The sequence below is a fragment of the Fomitiporia mediterranea genome (assembly GCF_000271605.1).
Source record: "Fomitiporia mediterranea MF3/22 unplaced genomic scaffold FOMMEscaffold_8, whole genome shotgun sequence".
In the NCBI taxonomy this organism is placed as follows: Eukaryota; Fungi; Basidiomycota; class Agaricomycetes; order Hymenochaetales; family Hymenochaetaceae; genus Fomitiporia; species Fomitiporia mediterranea.
In genome coordinates, this window is record NW_006760393.1 from 2,546,923 (window position 1) to 2,567,309 (window position 20,387).

The 20,387-nt window shown below is 48.8% G+C and overlaps 5 protein-coding genes across 5 annotated transcripts; 1 reads left to right on the forward strand and 4 right to left on the reverse strand.

Moving 5' to 3' along the window:
* Window positions 1-1,809: 1,809 nt before the first annotated feature.
* Window positions 1,810-6,180, forward strand: FOMMEDRAFT_126524 (beta and beta-prime subunits of DNA dependent RNA-polymerase). Its single transcript, XM_007268744.1, has 9 exons — window positions 1,810-2,147; window positions 2,204-2,289; window positions 2,351-2,470; window positions 2,526-3,139; window positions 3,196-4,237; window positions 4,301-4,829; window positions 4,895-5,180; window positions 5,239-5,467; window positions 5,559-6,180. The coding sequence occupies exons 1-9, from the start codon at window positions 1,865-1,867 to the stop codon at window positions 6,060-6,062; spliced, it is 3,693 nt and encodes a 1,230-aa protein (XP_007268806.1). The 5' UTR covers window positions 1,810-1,864; the 3' UTR covers window positions 6,063-6,180.
* A 24-nt stretch (window positions 6,181-6,204) lies between these two features.
* Window positions 6,205-9,856, reverse strand: FOMMEDRAFT_126526 (uncharacterized protein). The gene is made up of 8 exons (XM_007268745.1): window positions 9,690-9,856; window positions 9,317-9,633; window positions 9,081-9,244; window positions 9,017-9,028; window positions 8,836-8,963; window positions 8,334-8,740; window positions 8,197-8,274; window positions 6,205-8,137 (listed from the first exon to the last, which is right to left on the reverse strand). Exons 1-8 carry the CDS (start codon window positions 9,709-9,711, stop codon window positions 6,461-6,463), a joined length of 2,805 nt encoding a protein of 934 aa, XP_007268807.1. The 5' UTR covers window positions 9,712-9,856; the 3' UTR covers window positions 6,205-6,460.
* Window positions 9,857-11,000: 1,144 nt separating this feature from the next.
* Window positions 11,001-13,084, reverse strand: FOMMEDRAFT_30196 (uncharacterized protein; the record flags this gene model as incomplete). Its single annotated transcript, XM_007268746.1, has 2 exons — window positions 11,001-12,723; window positions 12,789-13,084. 2 exons carry the CDS (start codon window positions 13,082-13,084, stop codon window positions 11,001-11,003), a joined length of 2,019 nt encoding a protein of 672 aa, XP_007268808.1.
* A 1,025-nt stretch (window positions 13,085-14,109) lies between these two features.
* FOMMEDRAFT_30197 (SCA7-domain-containing protein) lies at window positions 14,110-15,297 on the reverse strand (the record flags this gene model as incomplete). Its single annotated transcript, XM_007268747.1, has 3 exons — window positions 14,110-14,879; window positions 14,933-14,986; window positions 15,054-15,297. The coding sequence occupies 3 exons, from the start codon at window positions 15,295-15,297 to the stop codon at window positions 14,110-14,112; spliced, it is 1,068 nt and encodes a 355-aa protein (XP_007268809.1).
* Window positions 15,298-16,096: 799 nt separating this feature from the next.
* Window positions 16,097-20,266, reverse strand: FOMMEDRAFT_158686 (DUF625-domain-containing protein; the record flags this gene model as incomplete). The annotated part of the gene is made up of 10 exons (XM_007268748.1): window positions 16,097-16,889; window positions 16,944-17,110; window positions 17,173-17,342; window positions 17,404-17,577; window positions 17,628-17,787; window positions 17,842-18,746; window positions 18,800-18,877; window positions 18,937-19,185; window positions 19,249-19,636; window positions 19,883-20,266. The coding sequence occupies 10 exons, from the start codon at window positions 20,264-20,266 to the stop codon at window positions 16,097-16,099; spliced, it is 3,468 nt and encodes a 1,155-aa protein (XP_007268810.1).
* Window positions 20,267-20,387: the final 121 nt, after the last annotated feature.

Consider the following 20,387-nt stretch of genomic DNA (forward strand, 5'->3'; position numbering starts at 1 on the left):
TGCAGCAGAAACACAAAATATGGCGCCCGCCTGCAAATGCACGCAATCAAGATCAATCCGAGGAGCGACCTCAGGTAAAACGACGCGTCGCATCTGATTCTGCCACAGCGACGATTGCTTCTAGGGTAGAATCAACTACACCCCCAATTCTTACGCCGAGTGAAATAGGAGAAGCCAACGCCCTCGAGGATGAAGTTGGTGAATGGGGCCAATACCCTCCCTTTCCGTCCGCCTATCCGACTACACCGCAAGTAAAACCAAGGCCCATTAGCGCTGCGCCTAGTAGCCAATATCAGCCTAGCTTATATGGCGTTCATGAGACGGCGCAATTGCAACCGAAAACGCGCGAACGGCCCCTAAAGCCGAAGGCACCGGTGAGCCAGTCCTTGCCCAGCAGGAGTGGCTGTAGGAAGCTGCATGCGGAAGAAGAACCCGTGCGCGTGCAGGATTTTGGTCTGTCGCTCGAGCGGATACGTGTGAGTCCAACTTAGAAGACTCCAGCTCACACGGCGGTTCGGGCGACGAATTTGGATTTACAGAACGGAGTCTTAATACTACTATTGGAAAAGAATTTGGGGAGGTGGAGGAGACCGAGGAGATGGACTTAGACGTGACTATAGAGCATGGCTTTAATACTGACGAGGATGAGGACGGCGACGATACTCTTAATATTACGCTCCGAACCCCTCCACGTCCCAGGTTTTTTAAGGATACCCACGGACGCTTTCCCTCGCAGGAGCTTTCACCACCACCAGAATTGCGTGCATTCCATCGCGTATCGCAGGTGGATGACATTGAAGAATTCGAGTCTGGGACAGCGACGCAAAGGAGCTCATTAGAGCCTTCTGGCCTTACAGTCCCTTCCAGAAGTCGACGCGCAAACTCAAATTATACTCTTTCTTCTACGCGTGCAAGCAGAGCGGACAGCCAAGCATCGTTCACAACAGGTTCACGTGCCTCTTCTGTACGCACTGTCTCGCGTGCTCCGTCACTTGCTTCTAAAGCAAGTACTGGCTCTGCTTCGGATGCTACATCTGAGGCCGGATCGATTGCAGGAACGAAAAGACCGCGCCCTCTGCAAATCAAAGTACCGCAAAAGAGGATTGGCGAAGGATCCGCTACAAAACGGATGATAGCCAGTCGATCAAGTGAACTTGGAAAAGAGAACACTTCAGTTGGAACAGGAACAGTACGAGCAAAGGGACCTGCATCACGGCCTACAGGTTCGACTAGACCCCTCAAGTCAGCTTCTGCATCGTCCAGATCTCCTTTGAGACCGGCAGAGAAACGCGCAGAGTCCGTGGACATTGATCCATACGATACATTGGAGAGTGCGGATGAGATGGGTGTGGACGTAACTGGAGGTGGCACTGTTAAGAAACGGAAAGTGAAAACTACTGGCCCTGCTATAAGAGTCGATCGGGCCGCCTCTTCCCTTTCTCGGATCCCAGAAGGAGGGTCTGCTGGTTGAGGACAAGGCTGAAATATCACTCTATATGCCTCGATCCATAGCTTAATTGGCAGTACACGGTACATGAATTTATTCTATCTTCACTCTTCAATTGTGAAATGCTATCGTTATATGGGTTCGTGGATAAACGCCGCACCCTCTTCTGTTCTCAATCACACTGCATACCAATCAAACATAATGCATGACGCTCTTCTGTATTATACATGTAGATTACGGCTTCTTGCATATGCATTTTTTTCGCTTTATAATTGCTTTCCAGTTCATATCTTTGATGTAAGCCACGTGACTCAGGATTTAGAACCGTTGGGAGCGTGCAGAAAAAGTTCGAGGATCGACGGTAGCAAAACTTGCAAGGTCCTGGTCTTCTGCAGCGCGTGTTTCTGCAAACAAAACATGCCTGACGGCTCCTACAATGGATTCGACACGCTAAAGCGTGAAGCCAGGTTCCGAAATCCACCAAAGAAGGGCCACTCCGTACCAATCCTTAATGAACTCGTCGCACCACATTTAGAATCCTTCAATGCACTCTTTGACGACTCTGGTTTACCAACAGGCGATGGAGATGGCAGTGGGTTGTTATCTCTTGCTGTAAAGGATATTGGAGAAAAGGTCGTGTTTGATTATTCTGGACGAGAAGATGAGCAGGGAAATCGGAGGTTAGGAAATCGAATGAGCAGTAAGTTGAATTATCTATTTCGTTTGCAATTATTCACAGAACTTATGATCTGGAAGTGTGGATCGAGCAGGTGTCGATAGGAAGGCCTATGGTTCCTGAGAGAGATAAACTTGCGTTAGAACGGAAAGTCTACCCTGCAGAAGTGCGAATGGGATTACATCCTGAGCTCGTACTGGATTGCTGAAAAATGCTGTTTTGTTTAGGCTCGCGAACGGTTAACATCTTATCGAGGACGAATGACTATTAAGCTTTGCTGGAAAGTACATGGAAAGGAAGAAAGATCAATCGTCAAAGATTGTGGACTTGTACCAATTATGGTCAGGGTATGTGCTTTCCTTGCTTCAGTTTGCCCTTGCAAGGTTTACGCGAAGTATCCAGTCAGTGCGGTGTAACATTCGCAATCTATCCTCTTCAGAACTTGTCGCGAAGCACGAAGAACCAGAGGAATTTGGCGGTTATTTCATTATTAACGGGAACGAGCGACTCATTCGTTACCTCATTGTTTCACGAAGACACCACGTTATTGCTCTCTCCCGACCATCGTTCCAGAAACGCGGACCCTCATACACTCCATACGCAGTGCAAATTCGATGTGTACGACCCGACCAGACTGCTGTAACGAATTCACTGCACTATCTCTCCAATGGCAATGCTATGTTCCGATTTAGTTGGCGAAAACAGGAATACGTTATTCCTGTAATGCTTATCTTAAAGGCACTTGTGGGAGCATCGGATAAGGAGATATTCGAAGGCATCATCATGCAGGACTACGAGAATACGTTCCTTACCGACCGAGTCGAGCTACTACTACGAAGTTTTAAGAATTACAAACTTTACACTGGTGAACAGTGCTTAGAATTTTTAGGCGACAAGTTCCGTGTCGTCCTTGGGCAACCTGAAGATTGGAATAATACTGCGCTTGGTGTTTGGCTTGTACGAAAATTCATCTTGGTCCACCTTGAAGATCCACGAGACAAGTTTAGAATGCTTCTGTACGTAACGAGTCTCCTAAGTGATTTGTCTGACTTAACGCATGTTCTGGTTTCAGATTCATGTTACGGAAACTATATTCCTCGGTCAACTCTTCCAGTTGTTCGGATAATCCTGACTCTCCACAGCACCAGGAAGTGCTCCTACCTGGTTTCTTGTACGGCATGATCATAAAGGAGCGAATGGAAGAGTGCCTAAACGCACTTCGTGCTCAAATTGCACACGACGTACGACGCGGTGACAAAGCTGTCGACTTCTTCGACGAAAAGTATTTCATGAAAGCCGTATCGCGTGTAAACTTCGACATTGGTGCAAGGCTGGCTAATTTCCTTGCAACGGGTAACCTCGTCTCACCGACTGGGCTTGACTTACAGCAGGCCGCTGGGTTCACAATTGTTGCAGAGAAGTTGAACTGGTATAGGTACATCAGCCATTTCAGGTGCATACATCGTGGTGCTTTCTTCGCGGAGCTCAAGACTACGACAGTGCGTAAACTGCTGCCAGAAGCTTGGGGTTTCTTATGTCCAGTGCATACACCCGATGGTTCTCCCTGTGGTCTGCTCAATCACCTTTCCCGATCATGCCGAATTGTAACTGCACCCCTTGCCGTCGCACATCTTACCAACCTACTTCTCTCAAATGGCATGACCTCAGTGCATGCCCCTTCGATAAATGGCAAAAGACACCGTAACGTTGCGGTACAACTTGACGGGCGCATGATAGGGTGGGCAAGTCCAGCTCTTGTGAAACAACTCGCGACGAGCCTGCGCGTCTGGAAGACAGAAGGGAGATACAACGTCCCACTCGACCTCGAAATCGGTCTTGTTCCTATCTCGCAAGGTGGCCAGTATCCCGGCTTGTACCTCTTTTCATCACGGTCGCGCATGATGCGTCCCGTGAAATACGTCCTGAACGGAAAAGATGACCAAATTGGCTCTTTCGAGCAGGTATACATGGACATTGCCGTGAAGCCTGAGGAAATCGAATCTGGCGTATCGACTCATGTCGAACATTCACCGACAAACTTCCTCTCTATCCTTGCAAACCTCACTCCCTTCTCGGATTTCAACCAGAGTCCACGTAACATTTATCAATGTCAGGTCAGTAAAACATATTTTGCTTGCACAGAAGTTGGCTCAGCGTTTTCTTTAATTACTTTGCAGATGGGAAAGCAAACAATGGGGACTCCTTCAACAGCAATAAAGCATCGAACAGATAACAAGTTATACCGACTCCAGACCGGTCAAACGCCCATTGTCCGCCCAGCATTGCACAACACATACAGCATGGACTCTTTCCCAAATGGAACTAACGCAGTAGTAGCAGTCATCTCGTATACGGGGTACGACATGGAAGACGCCATGATTCTCAATAAATCTGCTCACGAACGTGGCTTTGCGTATGGTACCGTATACAAATCGCAAACCATCGACCTGAAAGACATGCACGGTGCATCGAAGAGTACGACAGCACCAACTTTACATTTTGGATTTGGACGTGATATTAGGACGAGAGGGAACAATCCTCATCCATGCCTCGAAATTCTGGACTTCGATGGTCTTCCCCATGTCGGGAAGAAAGTGAAATTCAACGATTTTATAGCAGCTTATGTCGATGACACTACCGGTCGAACACGTTTTGTCAAGTATAAAAACGACGAAGCCGGTATCATCGACGAGGTGCGATTACTTGGTGAGCATTCGTTTAGCACCTTCCTCTTCCTCTCACTATCGTACTAAAACAATCCACGCATATAGGCTCCGATGCAGGCGACACAGAACTCCAAAAAATCAACATCACTTTTCGAATAACACGTTCACCAGTTATCGGCGACAAGTTCTCCTCACGGCACGGTCAAAAGGGTGTCTGCTCGCAAAAATGGCCCATGATCGATATGCCGTTCAGTGAAAGTGGTATTCAGCCAGATGTCATCATCAACCCGCATGCGTTCCCGTCACGAATGACAATTGGTATGCTTGTGGAGAGTATGGCTGGGAAAGCGGGTGCGATGCATGGGATTGCGCAGGATGCTACGCCTTTCACGTATGTATACCCTGAGACCTTCTCCCCCCAAGGTACTATATTGACTTGATTCTGCTAGATTCTCAGAAGAGGATACCGCAGTTAATTATTTCGGCGAGCAGTTGCTTGCAGCGGGATACAACTATTACGGTAATGAACCGATGTACTCCGGCATTACTGGTCAGGAATTCGCAGCGGACATTTACCTCGGTGTCGTCTTCTACCAACGTCTTCGACACATGGTCCTCGATAAGTTCCAAGTTCGAACGACAGGACCTGTAGACCCGATAACACAACAGCCCGTCAAGGTAATGTCATCACTCTCGACACCTAAATCCATGCATCCATTTGCATTATTTTTTTCACTCACTGACTTATCCTTTCTTTGCACTACAACAGGGCCGAAAGAAAGCAGGTGGCATCCGCTTCGGCGAAATGGAACGCGACGCACTCATCGCACACGGCACCTCCTTCCTCCTCCAAGACCGTCTCATGAACTGCTCAGACTACTCAACAGCCTGGGTCTGCAGAACATGCGGAAGTCTCATCTCCCTAGGGTACGAAGACGTCCAATTAGGCAGCGACTCCCTCCGCGCAGGACTCTCCCAACCTGGGGGAGAATACTGCCGCGCATGCCGCGCGGCGTCCGAAGAGCGCGAGGAGCGCGAGCGTGCAGCACTTGCCAATAACATCAATATCAATATCAATATCAATAATAGCAATCCCACCACGCAAAACGGTGTACATGCAACCGGCGTCCGAGTTGCGCTTCCAAGAGGGAACGTCCTTGGAGGGACTAAAGCGGGTGGAGACCTTGACGTCGTTGCGGTTCCTTATGTTTTCAGGTATCTGTGCGCCGAGTTGGCGTCTATGGGAATTGCGGTGTCTCTTGAAGTTCGATAGGTCTTCTAGATTAGTGAATGCCTAACCCCGAGAGTGACAACCCGATGCGACATGCATATGTTTCTTACAATTTACCCACCCTGCTTTCCTCATTGGTTACACAATTCAATCAATTCCCTCAGTCCAATAGATCACGAGTCATAAAAGTAGTGTAACATTTCATCCGTTTATCGTTCAAACAAGACAACTACGGCTTATTAAGTTCGAGAAACAATCAACCAATCAACAAGAATAGTGAAAGAACAAAGTGGTGGAAGTCCAGAAATCTCCTGACCCTAAGAAATAAACTTTAATACACGAGAAAATAATACGATCCGCCGGGTATACCTATACCTTAGTACGCTATGAATAAATACAACGAAAGAAAAAACCAAATAAGTGATAAAGGAATTAATACGTTAAGCTTCGGCTGATATTACTGGCGATGCATGGACTACAGGGACTGCTTTGCGATGAATCGTGGGTGTGGCGTGCTGGTCATCGGAACGTGGTGTTGGTGGACCACCAGCATCACGAGCAGGACTGACTTTGCCCGATGGCGTTTCGGCCTCCTCGGCTGGAGCGTCTCCATGACTCAACAGCGCTTCAATGACAGCGTGCTCCTGCTGGGCGCTGGGAAGCGTCCTCGGGTCTGGAGGGAAGTCGGCGTCCTTTACCGGTAGACCCGATTGAGCAAGAAACATGTCAACAAGTAGCCGACATTCATCCGCAGACGTGGCATTGGCCATCAAACGACGCAAATCGGTCGCATGCACTGCAAACGCCTTCGGCGTTGAGGGTGGCGATAAAGCATGGCGCTGAGACTGCTTGGAGGAAGGTCTCACTGATGGGAACGAAGGAGGAGGGGTACGCAGAGTATCGGAAGATTTATGCGCTAGCTGTGTCGTAGAAGAGCTTATAGTCGTTGAGGTTTCAGCATTGTCCGTATCCTTGAAGTACTGCTGAGCCCTCAAGAAATTGGCCTCGGTGTCCACCTTTGTGGGCGTGCGAGGCGACACATCGGCCGATTTGGGTGCAGCTAATGATGCCGTACCATTTTCATGTTTGCTTATTTCTGCTTCCGCGAACGCAGGTACTGCCTTCCGTATACTGGTGGGCGACGGTTTAGGTCGATTCGGCGACAGTGAGTTTGACTCAGCCACGGACTGGCTAGGTGATTGCGGAGGAGAAAGAGGGATTGTCACGGACGGTACAGGCGGAGGTCGACCTTTCTGCAGTGACGTCTGACTCTGACTGTATGAAGAAAGGCTATGAAGAGACCTCTTCGCCGATAAAGGAGGTGGGACGAAGGCCGGTGGAGGAGCAGGAGACTTCTTGCCTGACATGAAGTCTTCGTACGATGATTGACTCGGTAACTTGTCCATGGACTGACCACCCTTCAAACGTGAAACAATGCTGCGAAGCCTACCCCGTTTCTGCTTATCAAGCGAGGACACCGCAGTTGACGAGGGTGATAATGGCTTTGGTTCATCAGGAGGACCACTGTTCAAGAAATCAATCAAGTCAGCTGTCTGCGCAGTAACACCGCCAACAGTTGGCGCCCTGCGTCTGTTCGTCGGTTTCTTGACTGGAGCATCGTCGTCTGAAGTCCCATCCATGATTTCATCTATGGAGTCACGGCTACTTGATTGATGCACCTTCCTCATCGAATATGCATTGCTCGATATCAATCCAGCTGACTTCGGCGGGTGTGACAAGGGACCGGTGCCCCGCAGAGATTGCGAATGAATGGATTCAATAGGCAGAGTCCCTAATGATGCCTTGCGTCCATTGGCGTGATGATTCGTAAGTGATGCGATGGATGCCTGAGACGCAGATGTCGACCGTGCTCGTGAGTGCGGCTGATCGTAAGATACCGGCGGTGCCTTTTTGGGTTCCTTCCTCGTGTGTATACCGTTGAGCTCATCGCCATCCCCATTCCTGAGCGCTCCTAGCTCATGGATGGAAGGCTTCTGTGGCGGAGTTGGCGCAGCAGTGTTTATAGTCGGACTGTCCTGAAGCGGCCCTTTGCTGACCACTTGTTGGGCCGGAATGAGAATTTTACTGACTCCTCGTCCTTTCTCCTTGTTATATACCTGCATAACGCAGTTTAAGTCAAAATTCAGTTGAGCGTATGAAGCAAAGAGGTGCTAACATCAAAAGTTCTAAGGCGGTCAGGCGTAAGAGACACCTTCATGGTGGTACCAGAACGCATCAACTCGTCGAATTCGACCTGGATGGTCCTTATATTAGAGAGAAATCCATCATAACTTTAAAAAAAGATCTGCCCACCTCACTTGGGCTGGACCCAGGGCCATCGTCCAAAGCCGAGCTGGGCCGTTTCCCACCGCTCATCACAGAGCCTGAACGCTTATGTGCTCCATCCAGAGAATTCTGGCTCCCTTGTGATCCGCTTTCTTTATCTACGCTCATGCGTCCAAACAGCTTCTTCGCCTTGGATTTCTCCGTGGAACTCCGTGACCCAGATGACTGCAGAGCGGCAACTGCGGTCCCTGAGCCGGCACTATCTGAAGAGACACGCGGTTTCGCGCCGTCACCGTTGAAGGTCGAAACCGATCCGAACGGCGAACCATTCGTATGAGAGGAACCTTTTCCAAGGTCACTGACACTGCGGTTGCTGGACCTGCCACCTCTTGGTTTGGCCAAAGCATTGCACTGCGACTCAATTTGGTTGTGCACTACCCCACGCAAGATTATTTTAAGCCAAGGTAAGGTAAACTTCCGTGTCAGAATGCTATCACCATGACAATGACATGTATTCGGGAAGACGCACCCTTCATAACCTTGAATAGTCCATATATGGAATCATCTTCGCACAATGCAAGAAATAGATCCTGCAAGGTCGCAGTTGAGCGGCTGCTATCTCGAGACGCGACGCGTCCCGTGTTCGATAGAACATGTCTATAGAGAAAATTTGAGCTTGTTGACATGCTTGCAGTGAACTCTGTACGCACTCGCATACGTGTCTAAAATATGCGTCAGTCACACGCTCCCTACGGGAAGGCAATAAATATGTACTCAAGTATGGCAGTCAGATAAAGCGCGGAGGGGGCTATGAATTGCGCATTGTGTGATGAGAAACCGTTTGCGCTCGTGACCTTTGCCTGCCACCGCTTCTCGGAGTCGGTGTCTTCGTCCGAATCATTGAATGTCGAGAATGCTTCGCATTTTAATCGTAGCAGCTACAATGCAACAAGGTGGCAATAGTTGATAATGAGCATGATGGCAAGTAATTAAGCGCAATAGACTCTTACCTCAAAGGCAGGCTGGATGGGAAATTCCTGGCTATTCTCTGCATACGGTCGTGATGGGTGATTAGACGTGCGGTCCCAGTATGCTCTTAACTCCACTTCAGCCTCCAGCAACGCCTCCTTGCCAAGCGACGTGGGTAACAGCTTGCTCAGGGCGCCCTTCAGTTGATCGGTGGCGAAGGAGCGTGCCATGCTGAGGATCATCCAGAGAAGTTCATCTAATAGGACATTAACGGAGCGCAAAGCCTCCGGTGCAAGTTTCGTGGGACGAATTTCAGAAAGAACGACATCCGCCGAACGTGGTGAAAGGTACAGAGGAGCTACGAAAGGTAAATTGGGTCAGAGAGCGCGTACAGAGCGAGAAGATAACGCGTACTGCGATCAGAGAGGCCCGCCATTGTCTCCGCTCGTTAGATATCCGTATAATTGGGTAAGTTAGGGAGCGAGCAGTTCCGTCCAAGTTGTGTTTCAAGAAAAGTCTGTAATTGAGGTGCCGAGAGAACGAGAGAGGCGAGGGAGGAGACGAGAGAGAAAGGAGTGATCGTGGTCTGAGAGAAAGGCAAGGGAAGGAGGGAGAGTTTAGCGAGCGCCGGGCTTGCTTCTTAATTTGGATGCCATTTTCTACTTCCAAGTTCTCCCGCGTCACTCAATACGCGCGCACACACGTTACTTAACTCGATCAGGTTTTTTCTTTCATCTCTTCTGCCGCTCACCTTTGGCCGTTCGTCGCTCGCACCTCGCACAATCGGCGGCGACAACTCAACAGCGAAAGGCCTGGAGGTTGCGCATGTAGCTCGGCTGTGTTTGACTGTATTGTTGACCCATCACGCAAGGTGGTTCCCGTTTGATGTAGACCTTTTTTTGCAACAACATATTAAAATGGGGCCCTTCTGTATGATACTCCACCCATACATGGATTTTATAAATCATCCCACCGGAATCATCGGACAAAGGTCCCTTATCTTCAAAAAATATCTAGATGAAAGAATTTCTTGACGTGTCGTTTCTGTGCAGTTTCACGGCTGCAATTGCGGTAGAAACCCGCCGTGGTATATAATTCAAGCGAATCCGTCTGATCTTGATCTTTGACTTGAGAAAACTCATCTGCAATCAAATCAAAAAAGCTTGTACACTCTTGTCCATCCCACCTCCCGTCATCAGTAAGTTAGCAGCAACATCATCTTCTCAAAGATTGCCGTCATCTTGACGAGTACACGTTCTCAGCAACGTGCACAAATTGGGTATCGCTTACTACACAGTCAGGTGGTCCTGTCGTTTTTTAGCAACCGTTTTCCCGCAATCGCTATGTGACGAATTCGTCAAGCAAGCCAGGGACGGAAGTTACAATTCATCGGCTACAAGTAAGGATCGACTCTGGACGCGGCTTCTCGCGAGCTGTGGCACGGAACCCAAACTTCTACGGCCCTGAAAAATTTGTCATTTCTTCGCGGACGGAGATACTGGAGGAACGAGTTTATTTGCGCATTGTACTCATTTACACAGAGCAAGAACAAATGTAAGTGCAAGAACAGATGAATAGAAATAGGATACCCAAGCTAGGTCATTAGTGTTACAAGAAACAAACAGAGAAAAAATAAGACAGAAAAACACGAAAAAAATCCTTCCGGCAACACTAAATTAAACAAAGAAGCTCATAAATTACTAAATCGGTATCCATGTTTCAGCTCTAGGCTGCGTTAGTGCGTGGTCGAAGGCGTCTTTTAGCCTCGTGGCCTTCGTCGGGCGACGGTTCCGATGCATGTCGCCGCTTGGACGTTTCCGTGCTGTATTTGAGCCCAGAAGAACCAGGCACCTGCGCGTCTTCGTCTTTGTCGACGGGAGAAGAAGCTATTTCGTCATCTACTTCTTCAGCTTTTAAAGACGCAGCCTCTGGATGATACGCAACTGGAGACGGCGCTGACGAAATAGACATCGAACTCATCGAACTACCGCTTCCTTGGTCCGTAGATATTCTCCTCCGATTGCTTCTGGCATCAAGTCGCGTCCCGTCATCTGTGGCGGAACGTTTGACACGGTGGCGAGAGGCGTCGTCAAGCTTATCACTTTGCTCGGTTCTACTAATAGCATGTTTAGAACGCGTGGCGTCTAGTGTCGCGGATTTTCTGGAGTCGGACTCTTGCTGCATAGAGTGATGATCCTCCATCCCCTCTTCTTCTTCGGGGCTAAGGTCTGACATGCTATCAGACTCGACGGTCCGCGGCAGCCGTCCGTATGCTCGCTTCTTCGGTCGTGGTTCTTCTATCACAGACGCTTCAGACTCTGCTGGGGACTGTGGTGGCGGTGAAGCTTTTCTCTTTTCTGGACGCGAGTAAGATGAACGGAGACGTTCCTTCAGAACACTCCCCGGAGGTGATCCCGCTTGCTCATTCGGTTTTTGCGCCTCGCTTGATCGGGGCGGGGAGTGCGAAGAAGTCTTGGAGCGCAGCCACCAGTGCTTCCTGTTTTCTTCAGACCGCTGTGAATCTGCACGGGTTATACTTGGTTTCACGTCAAGATCGCGGCGATCCATATCGGAATCATTTTCTGGGTAGTTATTCGCCGATCTTGCTGCTGTGCCATGATAATCATCCTGTGTTGAGTGTCTCGGAGAATGTTCACCTGTTACATCATCTTTCGAATGCGGACCCCAGTTTGCTAGCACACTGCTTTGCGCACGCCCATCAAAGTTCTGATTAGCTTTTGGAGAAGCACCCTGAGTCGGATTAAGCAAGAAAGACAGATTTGACTTAGATGCTTGAGGTGGTGAGGGTGACTCTTTAGCTGCAGGTGCAGGCGTTCTACTTTGTTGATGGTGCCGCTGCTCAACAGGCTGCGGTAGTGGTCTCTCAGGTAGAACAGAACGACGAGCAACTTCAGCAGAGTATGCATGGGATCTTTCATCCCGTAATTCTTGGTAATACCTCTCTGGGCTCCTCCGTTCATATTGTCTTGGTGAAGCCATTTGAGGTGCATTGTAGAAACTAGAAGACTGTGGTCCACGTTTTGCAGGCATATAAAAGTCCAGATATTCATCTGCAAGCGAGCGAACTTGTCCCCGAGGGTGTCCGACGGCACTTGCGCGAGTATAATGCGCATGAGCACTGTCACTAGCCAAGTGTCTGATATGATGCCGGGGCTGAGGCTCGCGTGCTTCTGGAGACTGCGCGTCAGCTAATTGTGCAAAATAACGCCGTTTGAGTTCTTCAAGTTCTAAAGCGTTCGACTCAGCTGGAGGGGTCACTCTCATAGTTCTTGCTGTGGGTGTGCTTGATCGCGGCGGGATTTCACGAGGTGCAGCATAGCTCTGCCTTGGCTGAGGAGTGACTGGACTCGGGCCGGGTGCAGAGGTCGGAGCAGAGGCAGGGGCGGGGGCGGGTCTTCCTATGTATGCCGAGGTTCTCGAGACAGGCCTATAAGAGCTCCTGGCAAGTAGAAAATCAGAGATGAGCAGTAGAACATCGGGCGGATAACTTACTGGGGAGGTTGTGCGTATCTCGGTTGCGCTTGCATCCGAGTCTGTATTGGGGCTTGGACCTGAATTCGAGGTGGAGGACGCGTTAGAGCACGATATTGAGCCTGTTGCGCTTGTAATTTCGCAACTGCTTGTGCTTCTCGCTGTGCTCTAACTCGTAGCTCATGCGCTGCCGACTCATATTGTCTCTGTGCTTTTGCTAAAATATCCGCACGTAAGGCTCTGTCCCAATCTTTGAGCCGGTTTTCGACATCGTGCGAACGCGAAGGTGGTCCTCGACCGTATCTAGGGTCTGCCATATAAGCTGGTCTTCAGATGGTTCTTCTTTCTTACCCGGATAGAGCAGTTGTGATAGAAGCACTTTAGAGTGGAGGTGACGATATGTTGGGGTCCGTATGACTAGAGAGAAGTGGGAGAGACGACGCAGCAAAGCAGTAGAGCATATGTAGCAAATGAATGGTTATTTATCTCTCTAATTGTGTTGCAAAGTGTGGCCACAGACTGGTTGCAGAGGGCAAACTTCTAAGCCCGTATGGAGCAAAACGTACGGGACCAGCACGGGACACTACTTTGAGTCTGACTGGAAGCTCTCCGCAAACGAGAAGTTGCAGTGAGCAAAGATACCCATGGAGGTATGGCTGTACATAAAAACCTAACAGAACGAATGTTCGACCATCAATACTTAGCTTTCTCTCGTAACTTTTAGCCAAACGCCACTGACTTTCATCCGGATTCCGGTTTCTATGTTACTAGCGAGTATAGACCTTCGAAGCTGGCCACAATACAACATCAGCAGACAAGCCATGGAGAACCACAAAGGGAGGTACTTACTACGCAAAGTTGCATCAAATAAGAATTTGTAAGCAAGCAAAGTAGCCCGAGCATGTCCCATACAAATTGAGCAGTCTTGCCGGTCAAGCCTATTCTCCGCCAGGTCTCTTGGGGACCTACTTTGCGATCTCCAGACCCCGCTTTGCACTATGGCTTATTATTAAACAGTTTATTACAAAATGTTGACGAGTACACCAGCGCTGTCGCCACGACGAGAGACATTCATGTATGAATCTTCATGATCCATAGAAGAGAAGATATGTTATCTCGTCAGTAATTCCATCAATTGCAAATCTACGACATACGTACCTATTGCAAAGCAGTCCGTGATGTCATGATGCGATCAATAAAATATAAACTTAAGAGTCAATAGTACAGAGAAGGAATGCAAAGTTAAAACATATGTGAAGACGTTTGCCACTTATTGGAGCTTATTGGAGCTTGTGAGCATACATACAGGCTAATACTGTTTCTGAGCTTACTGTGATAGAAATCAAGGTGGGAGTCGAGCTGGTGCCCCGCCCACATTGCCGTTCATCGTTCCATTCATAACACTGGTCATTGGTCCATTCATAGTGCCATTCATAGCGCCCCTAGGCATGAGGGCACTCGCAATCAAGTCTCTGCAATTCCGTAAACGTTCCCGACGCCCAACGAACCAGCTCCCGGCATCACAAGGAACAGCAAGAGGAACGCCAATAACGCCAGTGGTCTGAGCATTGCGCACAGCTTTCACCATTGAGTCAAGTTCTGCTTCCGAATCGACATCATCCATATTCTCGTCCTCGTCGTCATCCTGCGGGACGGTCGCGACTGGTGCAGCAGTGGTAGTCGTCTTCTTTTTCTTTTGCAATCCTCCAGTCGTTTGCTTGACGGCGGCACTTACGGCTGCAGCTTCGACTGCTAACCGCTTCTTCTCGGCCTTCTCTTTCTCTTTCTTCTCCTTCCGCTCCGCCTTCGTCTGGCGCTTGGGTGGTTCGACGTAATTGGGATTCCGCTCCTTATTGAAGTCACTCAACAGCTCGTCGTATTTCTTCGACCGTCCCTGAACCGCGCGTTTCGCGCCCATAGAATGACTCTTGCAGGTAAGGGCACGAGAGCATGGCAAACCCTTGTCATTTATAACCCCACATTGTCTGTCTAAGTCCACAGGCCCCTTGAGACGCCCCTTCGTGATCTTCGTCGCGGGTTTCTTTTTCTTCACACCACCTTCATCTTCTATGGTATCGTTATCATCAGCTTTCCGTTTCTTTCCCTTCTTGTCTGAGCATCATATATATACGATGAACCAGGCAGAAAAATCGTTCACTCCTTACCGTCTACTTTCGCGCTGCCCTTCTTGCCCCCAGCGCGAATTGTCCGACATCGTTCTGATGGAACGTATGCGTTAGTGGACCTTGAACGACCATCCCAAAAAGGCTTTGGCCATACACTTACCGACGTGATCTGCAAAGGCACTCTTCTGTATCGGCTTATCACAATCTTTACACCTAACAACACCGAATTCAGGCCTGAGCGGCTCAGCACCAAAGATCCTCATTTGTTTCGCGTCAAGCCATAATGTCGGAGGAGACAGTGGCGGTTCGGAGGGTGACGCTACAGAGGGTGACGTAGGAAGGGTATCCCATGAGAATGGTGCACCGGGGGAAGACGTGCTGTCTGGCTTTAGTTTAAGGCTCATGGTGGTTGAATGGAGACTGAATGAAGAGCAGCACGCGTCCAAGTTGGATCTGATCGACGCGCTTCGCCCCACGCGTGTCCAGAATGATCGACATGCCGAATTCATCAACAGGCCTTCGTGGACCCTAAGACCATTGAACATGCTTTACCTCTTCCAATTCCCTAGACAGTTATATTGTTAGATGTTATTTAGGCTCTGTAATAGCGTTTGAAACTCGTGAAACTCGTCTCGGGTATCTCCTTTGCTCCTGGCGAAAATTATATTTATAGTGTAGTTTGCGTGCATACATGTACAAATGCAATTTAATTATAAGTTGAGGTCCCGATCCCATCCCGATAAATTTAGAAGAAATTGTGAGTTTCACTGATGGTCATAACAGCAAAGGGAGGGTTGTGGGTTGTAAGTGGGCTTGTGGCTCACAGCTACTTTGTTAACAGTCATTGTTGCAAGGATATTCTCACAAAGTGTACTTGAAGAACCGCTAAACAGATGAACTCAAAACCGAGGTCCAAGATATCGAGCGAGTGATGTCCATGCAGATGAGTATATTAGCAGATTAAGATTGCATGCATTCTAACAGACATGGAAAAGCTGTGAAAAAAAGACAGAATAAGAAACGAGAGTGAGGGTGTTAATATATATGTATGCCTCAGAGACAGACAGCGTATGTACAGTTAGAAGAAAACACATCAACAAAAACTCAACAAACGAACGAAAATGAAGAAAAAAGCGAAAACAGAAACAGGGAAAAATTGTATAAGTTACAAGCCCCAATCAATCGACAACAACAACATAGTTTCTAGCCGTTCCCAGTGCCATCCTTCACCTCAGTTTTCTTGGCTGCTACGGATGTCCTCGTTTCCGACAAAGGAGATGATTTAGAAGCAGCGCTGAACTTGAGTTTCAACTTCTTCGGTCCTCCTTCCTCACCTGCCTTCCTGGTCGTCTCGGCAGCGGCAGCAGCCCGTACTTTCGCAGCAGCAACTTGCGAGGCCTCGTCCGACGCGTTGCTTAGTCTCCGATTCTTCGGTGCAAGTCTCTCAAACGCATCTTCCTCTTCCTCTCCACGACGTCGCTTCTCTGGTACCTGAGCCTGTGTCGTCGCTGGCGGTCCCTTTTGAACATCGGGTGGTGGCGGCTTCTCATCAACGTCTTTCGAAACCAGCGACTCTAACAACTCATCTTCCGGATCCGAAGGTTCAGAATCGTTAGCGTTAGGCTCGTATGGCAAGATCTGGATCTGCCTAGGCGGAAGTATAGGTGGTCGAGGTGCCGGAGGCTCTTTCTCCGATCGGATTTGTTCAGACAAGGGCGGCATTTCTTCATCGTCGTCATACTCTAATAACGATGATAACGGCGAAACAGGTCGATTTTGCGAAGGTACGCTCATCAATCGTTGACCCTTGTTCATCTGAGCATGAGGACCAGGAGTGCTTATACGTTGTCGTTTCCGCCGGAACAAGCCGAAGAGCGAAGAATCGACTCTAGGAACAGGTACGATGTTGTCCTCCTCGTTGTCATCACTGTTGAAATACGAATCGTCTTCCTCTGATTCCATAACACGTTGACCCGGAATGCGAGGAATCATTATGCTGTACCTTGAGATAAGTAAGGGGTGTCCTGCGGCTAAGTATGAAATGACTCACTGTTGCCTCTTTTCAGGAACAACTTCTGGCGGAAGCGGTTCCTTGTTGATCTCCCAACGAGCGACGAAGCCCTGGAACGTAGCAGAACCAAGAGCCGACTTCGCAAGTTCTCGAACGTCGCTTTCGTGCTTCTCCATTACGAAATTAATAGGTTCCCTTAGATTTTCCTGTAGAAGAAGAGCCGTCGTCCATTACGAACCGATATACGAACAAATGAATTCAAACTCACCCTCCGCATAAATTCAAAGAACTCTTGACAAGTACAACTAAGTAAGTTCTCTCGCCTCGCCTCTCGTATGGTCAGCTTGCATATAGGAGTGAAACAATCGTGCTTGTGCATGTGAATGAAGAGATTGCGGTTGTTCATCTTGAGACATATTCGAAAAAATCGGAGTGCAGCTAGATCATCATTGAGCACTGTCAAAGGACGAAAGAACATGACAGGACGATGCATGCTTACCAAGACATAAATGCTTGTCTTTTACGCTTAATAACGAAGCAATGCGGGAAAAGACATTGGATGAGAGGATGAAGAAGTAAATCCGAAATGAATGCTGGATGGCAAAGCTACATAGGAGGTCACACAAATAAAGATATAAGTTGCCTCGCTCCCGTGACGGTGAATAGGGTTCATCTAAATTGCCCTTAAGTGAAAGAAGCGTGAGATTAGCAATGGAACCTCACCTTTCAGCTCGTGGTGATCAGGAACGTCGTGAGTGAGTGGTCGCATTAATGTTTCAATGCAAGTTTTATAGAAGTTGTCTAGGAAGCGTTCAATGGCGTGGTCGTCCCTTAGCGGTCGATTTAAGTACGTGTTTTGCATAGGCAGCCCAACAACACCGTTCTGAGTGCCATCGTATGTTAGATGGTCAGTTTGTCAAGTAAAACAAAAACACACCTGGACTTCTGGAGGACGTTGCGGTTCCATAGCTGGTACATCAACAAGCAATCTAAGGGCATCTGCGAATTGTGTTTGGAGAGCAAGATCCTGGCTATTTGCCATCATTCGACATAAGACCTGTGAGAGCGTTTCCTTGAACGGTGGCGGACTCCCTCCCGTGACATCTGGAATCTCGGAGTTTTCCTGATTCATCAAGGTCTCGAAGTTCCCCGTTGGCTGTTTGAGAGCTACACCCTGAGTCAGTATGTGATTTCGTATGCTCAGCGCGTGGTGGTCTAGTAAGACCGAGAGAATTTCCCCGGCCGAAAAAATGATATGCTTCTCTGTCCTACATAATGCCCACTGGACCGCATAGAGTACCCCACGCTCTACCAAGGTTCGGAAGAGGTTGATTCTGGTAGGGAGTTGCACGTTTTTGCCCATGATGCAGAGCTGTTGAAGGAGAAGAATGACTTCCTTCTTCCGCTCTACATCAGTAGACTCGTCCGAATGACTCGCTTGCGGAGAGGATGAAGGGCCAGCGGAGGAGGCTACTACACCATTCACAGTTGTAGCCTCGGAAGGCTTGTCAATCTCCATATCACTGTCTTTCTCCCTCTCCTTCCCCTTCGTCCCTGTGGGCTTGATGAATAAAAAGACAAGTTCGGCTAGGAAGGGCTCGTCCCGCATTATGTGATTGATGATGTCCATCTGATTGAATATAATGCACGAGTTGAGCACGTTGAAGGTCGAATCATCAAGCGCACGGCCAAGGATCACGTCCTTTAGATACTGCAGTCGATACGTGGCATGAATCTTTCGCTGAATGGCTTCATCTCGGATCGTAATGGGCTGGACAAAATGAGACCGCTGGAGAAGAAACTCCCGATAGTTCGCTTTGAACTTGGGAAATTCTGGATCATCTATATCGCGAGGATAAATTCAAGGCCACCGGGTTGGAACTGCGAAAGCCTACATTCAAGCATGCCCACTACTCCCATCCATAACTCGTCAGAAAGAATATGTTCGTACATCGTGTGCTCGTTGAGAAGAACTAACAGTGGAAAATAGAAACCAATCAACACAGATTCATTATGCCAACGTTTTACTCACGGATAGTTTGCATGCAGCTGCATAATGCATGCAACGCGTCCAAGTTTTCAGCCTTCTCCGCAGCTTCAAACACTTCAAGTAACTGGTGGATATATCTATTCTCCTGGATGTAATTGCATATCTGCTCTCGAGATTTCGGCGAACGCGCCATGTTCCGCATTGCCTTCTCGATTTCTGTGATAAAACCGGCATCAGGACTGGGAGGAGGAAGGTGGCCAGACTGGACGATCTGAGCAGCGGTGGTTGGGACTGACAATGGGAACAAGTCAGAATCATTGAAGGAATTGCAAGGCTCGACGAGAAAATGAGAACCATGATCAAAGTTCGAGATTACGGGGGATAAAATGATGGAGTCATCACTGTCGCGGAGCGAAGGATAGACTTCAAAGTCATATATTTCAGTCATACCTCTGCAATTGAGATGCTTCTGCACCTCGGTGATGAATTCCCAAACTTCTGAACAACCCTCAACATCCTGAAAGCTGAGCGCGAAATCTGTGCCATCTAGTTCGGTCCACACAATTAACGTATCTTGCTGCCTTTGGTAGATGTCCGCTGTGCGAATCATACAGCACAAAATGACCTCGTGCGTTCCCTCTGCTCTCGCAATAAGACGCGCTTCTTCAGTCTCGTTGTCATATTCACCCGAACAAAACGCGGTTCCACGGTCGGTCCAACGAGAACCTATTAGTTCGTACACCTAGAATGCAGTACCAAAATCAGCATTCCTACCGGCCACACACTTTTAGAAAGTAGGAAAAATGCAAATAGTGATAACACGCTGTCCCGAAGCCATGATAAGTGATGAATCAGCGAGTCAACTAGTGGTACTGCACACGTCTTGAAAAAACTAGTCATACCCGCACTGGTTTTTGCTTTTTCCATCCCGAGTTCACAAAACAAGCAATTCCTGAGTGAAAAACAAACATGAAAACCGGACGCGTACCTTGACACGACGCAGGTCGGGATCAAATACTTCATTCGAATCGTGTGAACGACCATGTCCAAACCCAAAATCTCCACTTAATCTAATAAACCTGCTCATATCCTCCACGTCCGGGAACTCCATATCGCTTTCCGAGGTGGTCGCCATTTCCTCGAGGCGCGGGCCGGGTGAGCGCTCGCGAGGCTCGTTTGGCTGCTGGATGCCGTTGGGCGAGGATGGTGCACCATTAGGCGCAGACGACTGGGGATTCTGTGCGAGCATGTCGGTAGACGGCGGTGGTGGCACGGAGATGCCATTGGCGCGGCCCTGTGATGTGATCGGACCGGACTGGGAGGGGAGATTGGCGTCGTCTGGGTCTCTATTGTCGGCGACACCCCGGCTCATGACAAGCTAGGGGATACGAAGCTCCCCTCGGTGAACTAGTGAACGACAAGGATGCCAGCTCTGGCGCGTTGGGTGAGCGGCGGCGCGATTGTGTGTGAGAGAAAGGGAGTTCTATGCGTCG

What these genes read in the sequence shown, in the direction of transcription:
- FOMMEDRAFT_126524 (XM_007268744.1), top strand. Translation starts at nt 1,865, where the DNA reads ATGCCTGACGGCTCCTACAATGGATTCGACACGCTAAAGCGTGAAGCC. An exon ending in GGAAAGTCTACCCTGCAGAA is followed by an intron (nt 2,290 to 2,350) that starts GTGCGAATGGGA and finishes TGTTTTGTTTAG; the next exon opens with GCTCGCGAACGGTTAACATC. An exon ending in GACAAGTTTAGAATGCTTCT is followed by an intron (nt 3,140 to 3,195) that starts GTACGTAACGAG and finishes TTCTGGTTTCAG; the next exon opens with ATTCATGTTACGGAAACTAT.
- FOMMEDRAFT_126526 (XM_007268745.1), bottom strand. Translation starts at nt 9,711, where the DNA reads ATGGCGGGCCTCTCTGATCGCA. An exon ending in GGCGGGCCTCTCTGATCGCA is followed by an intron (nt 9,634 to 9,689) that starts GTACGCGTTATC and finishes TACCTTTCGTAG; the next exon opens with CTCCTCTGTACCTTTCACCA. An exon ending in CTGGGTCCAGCCCAAGTGAG is followed by an intron (nt 8,275 to 8,333) that starts GTGGGCAGATCT and finishes AGGACCATCCAG; the next exon opens with GTCGAATTCGACGAGTTGAT.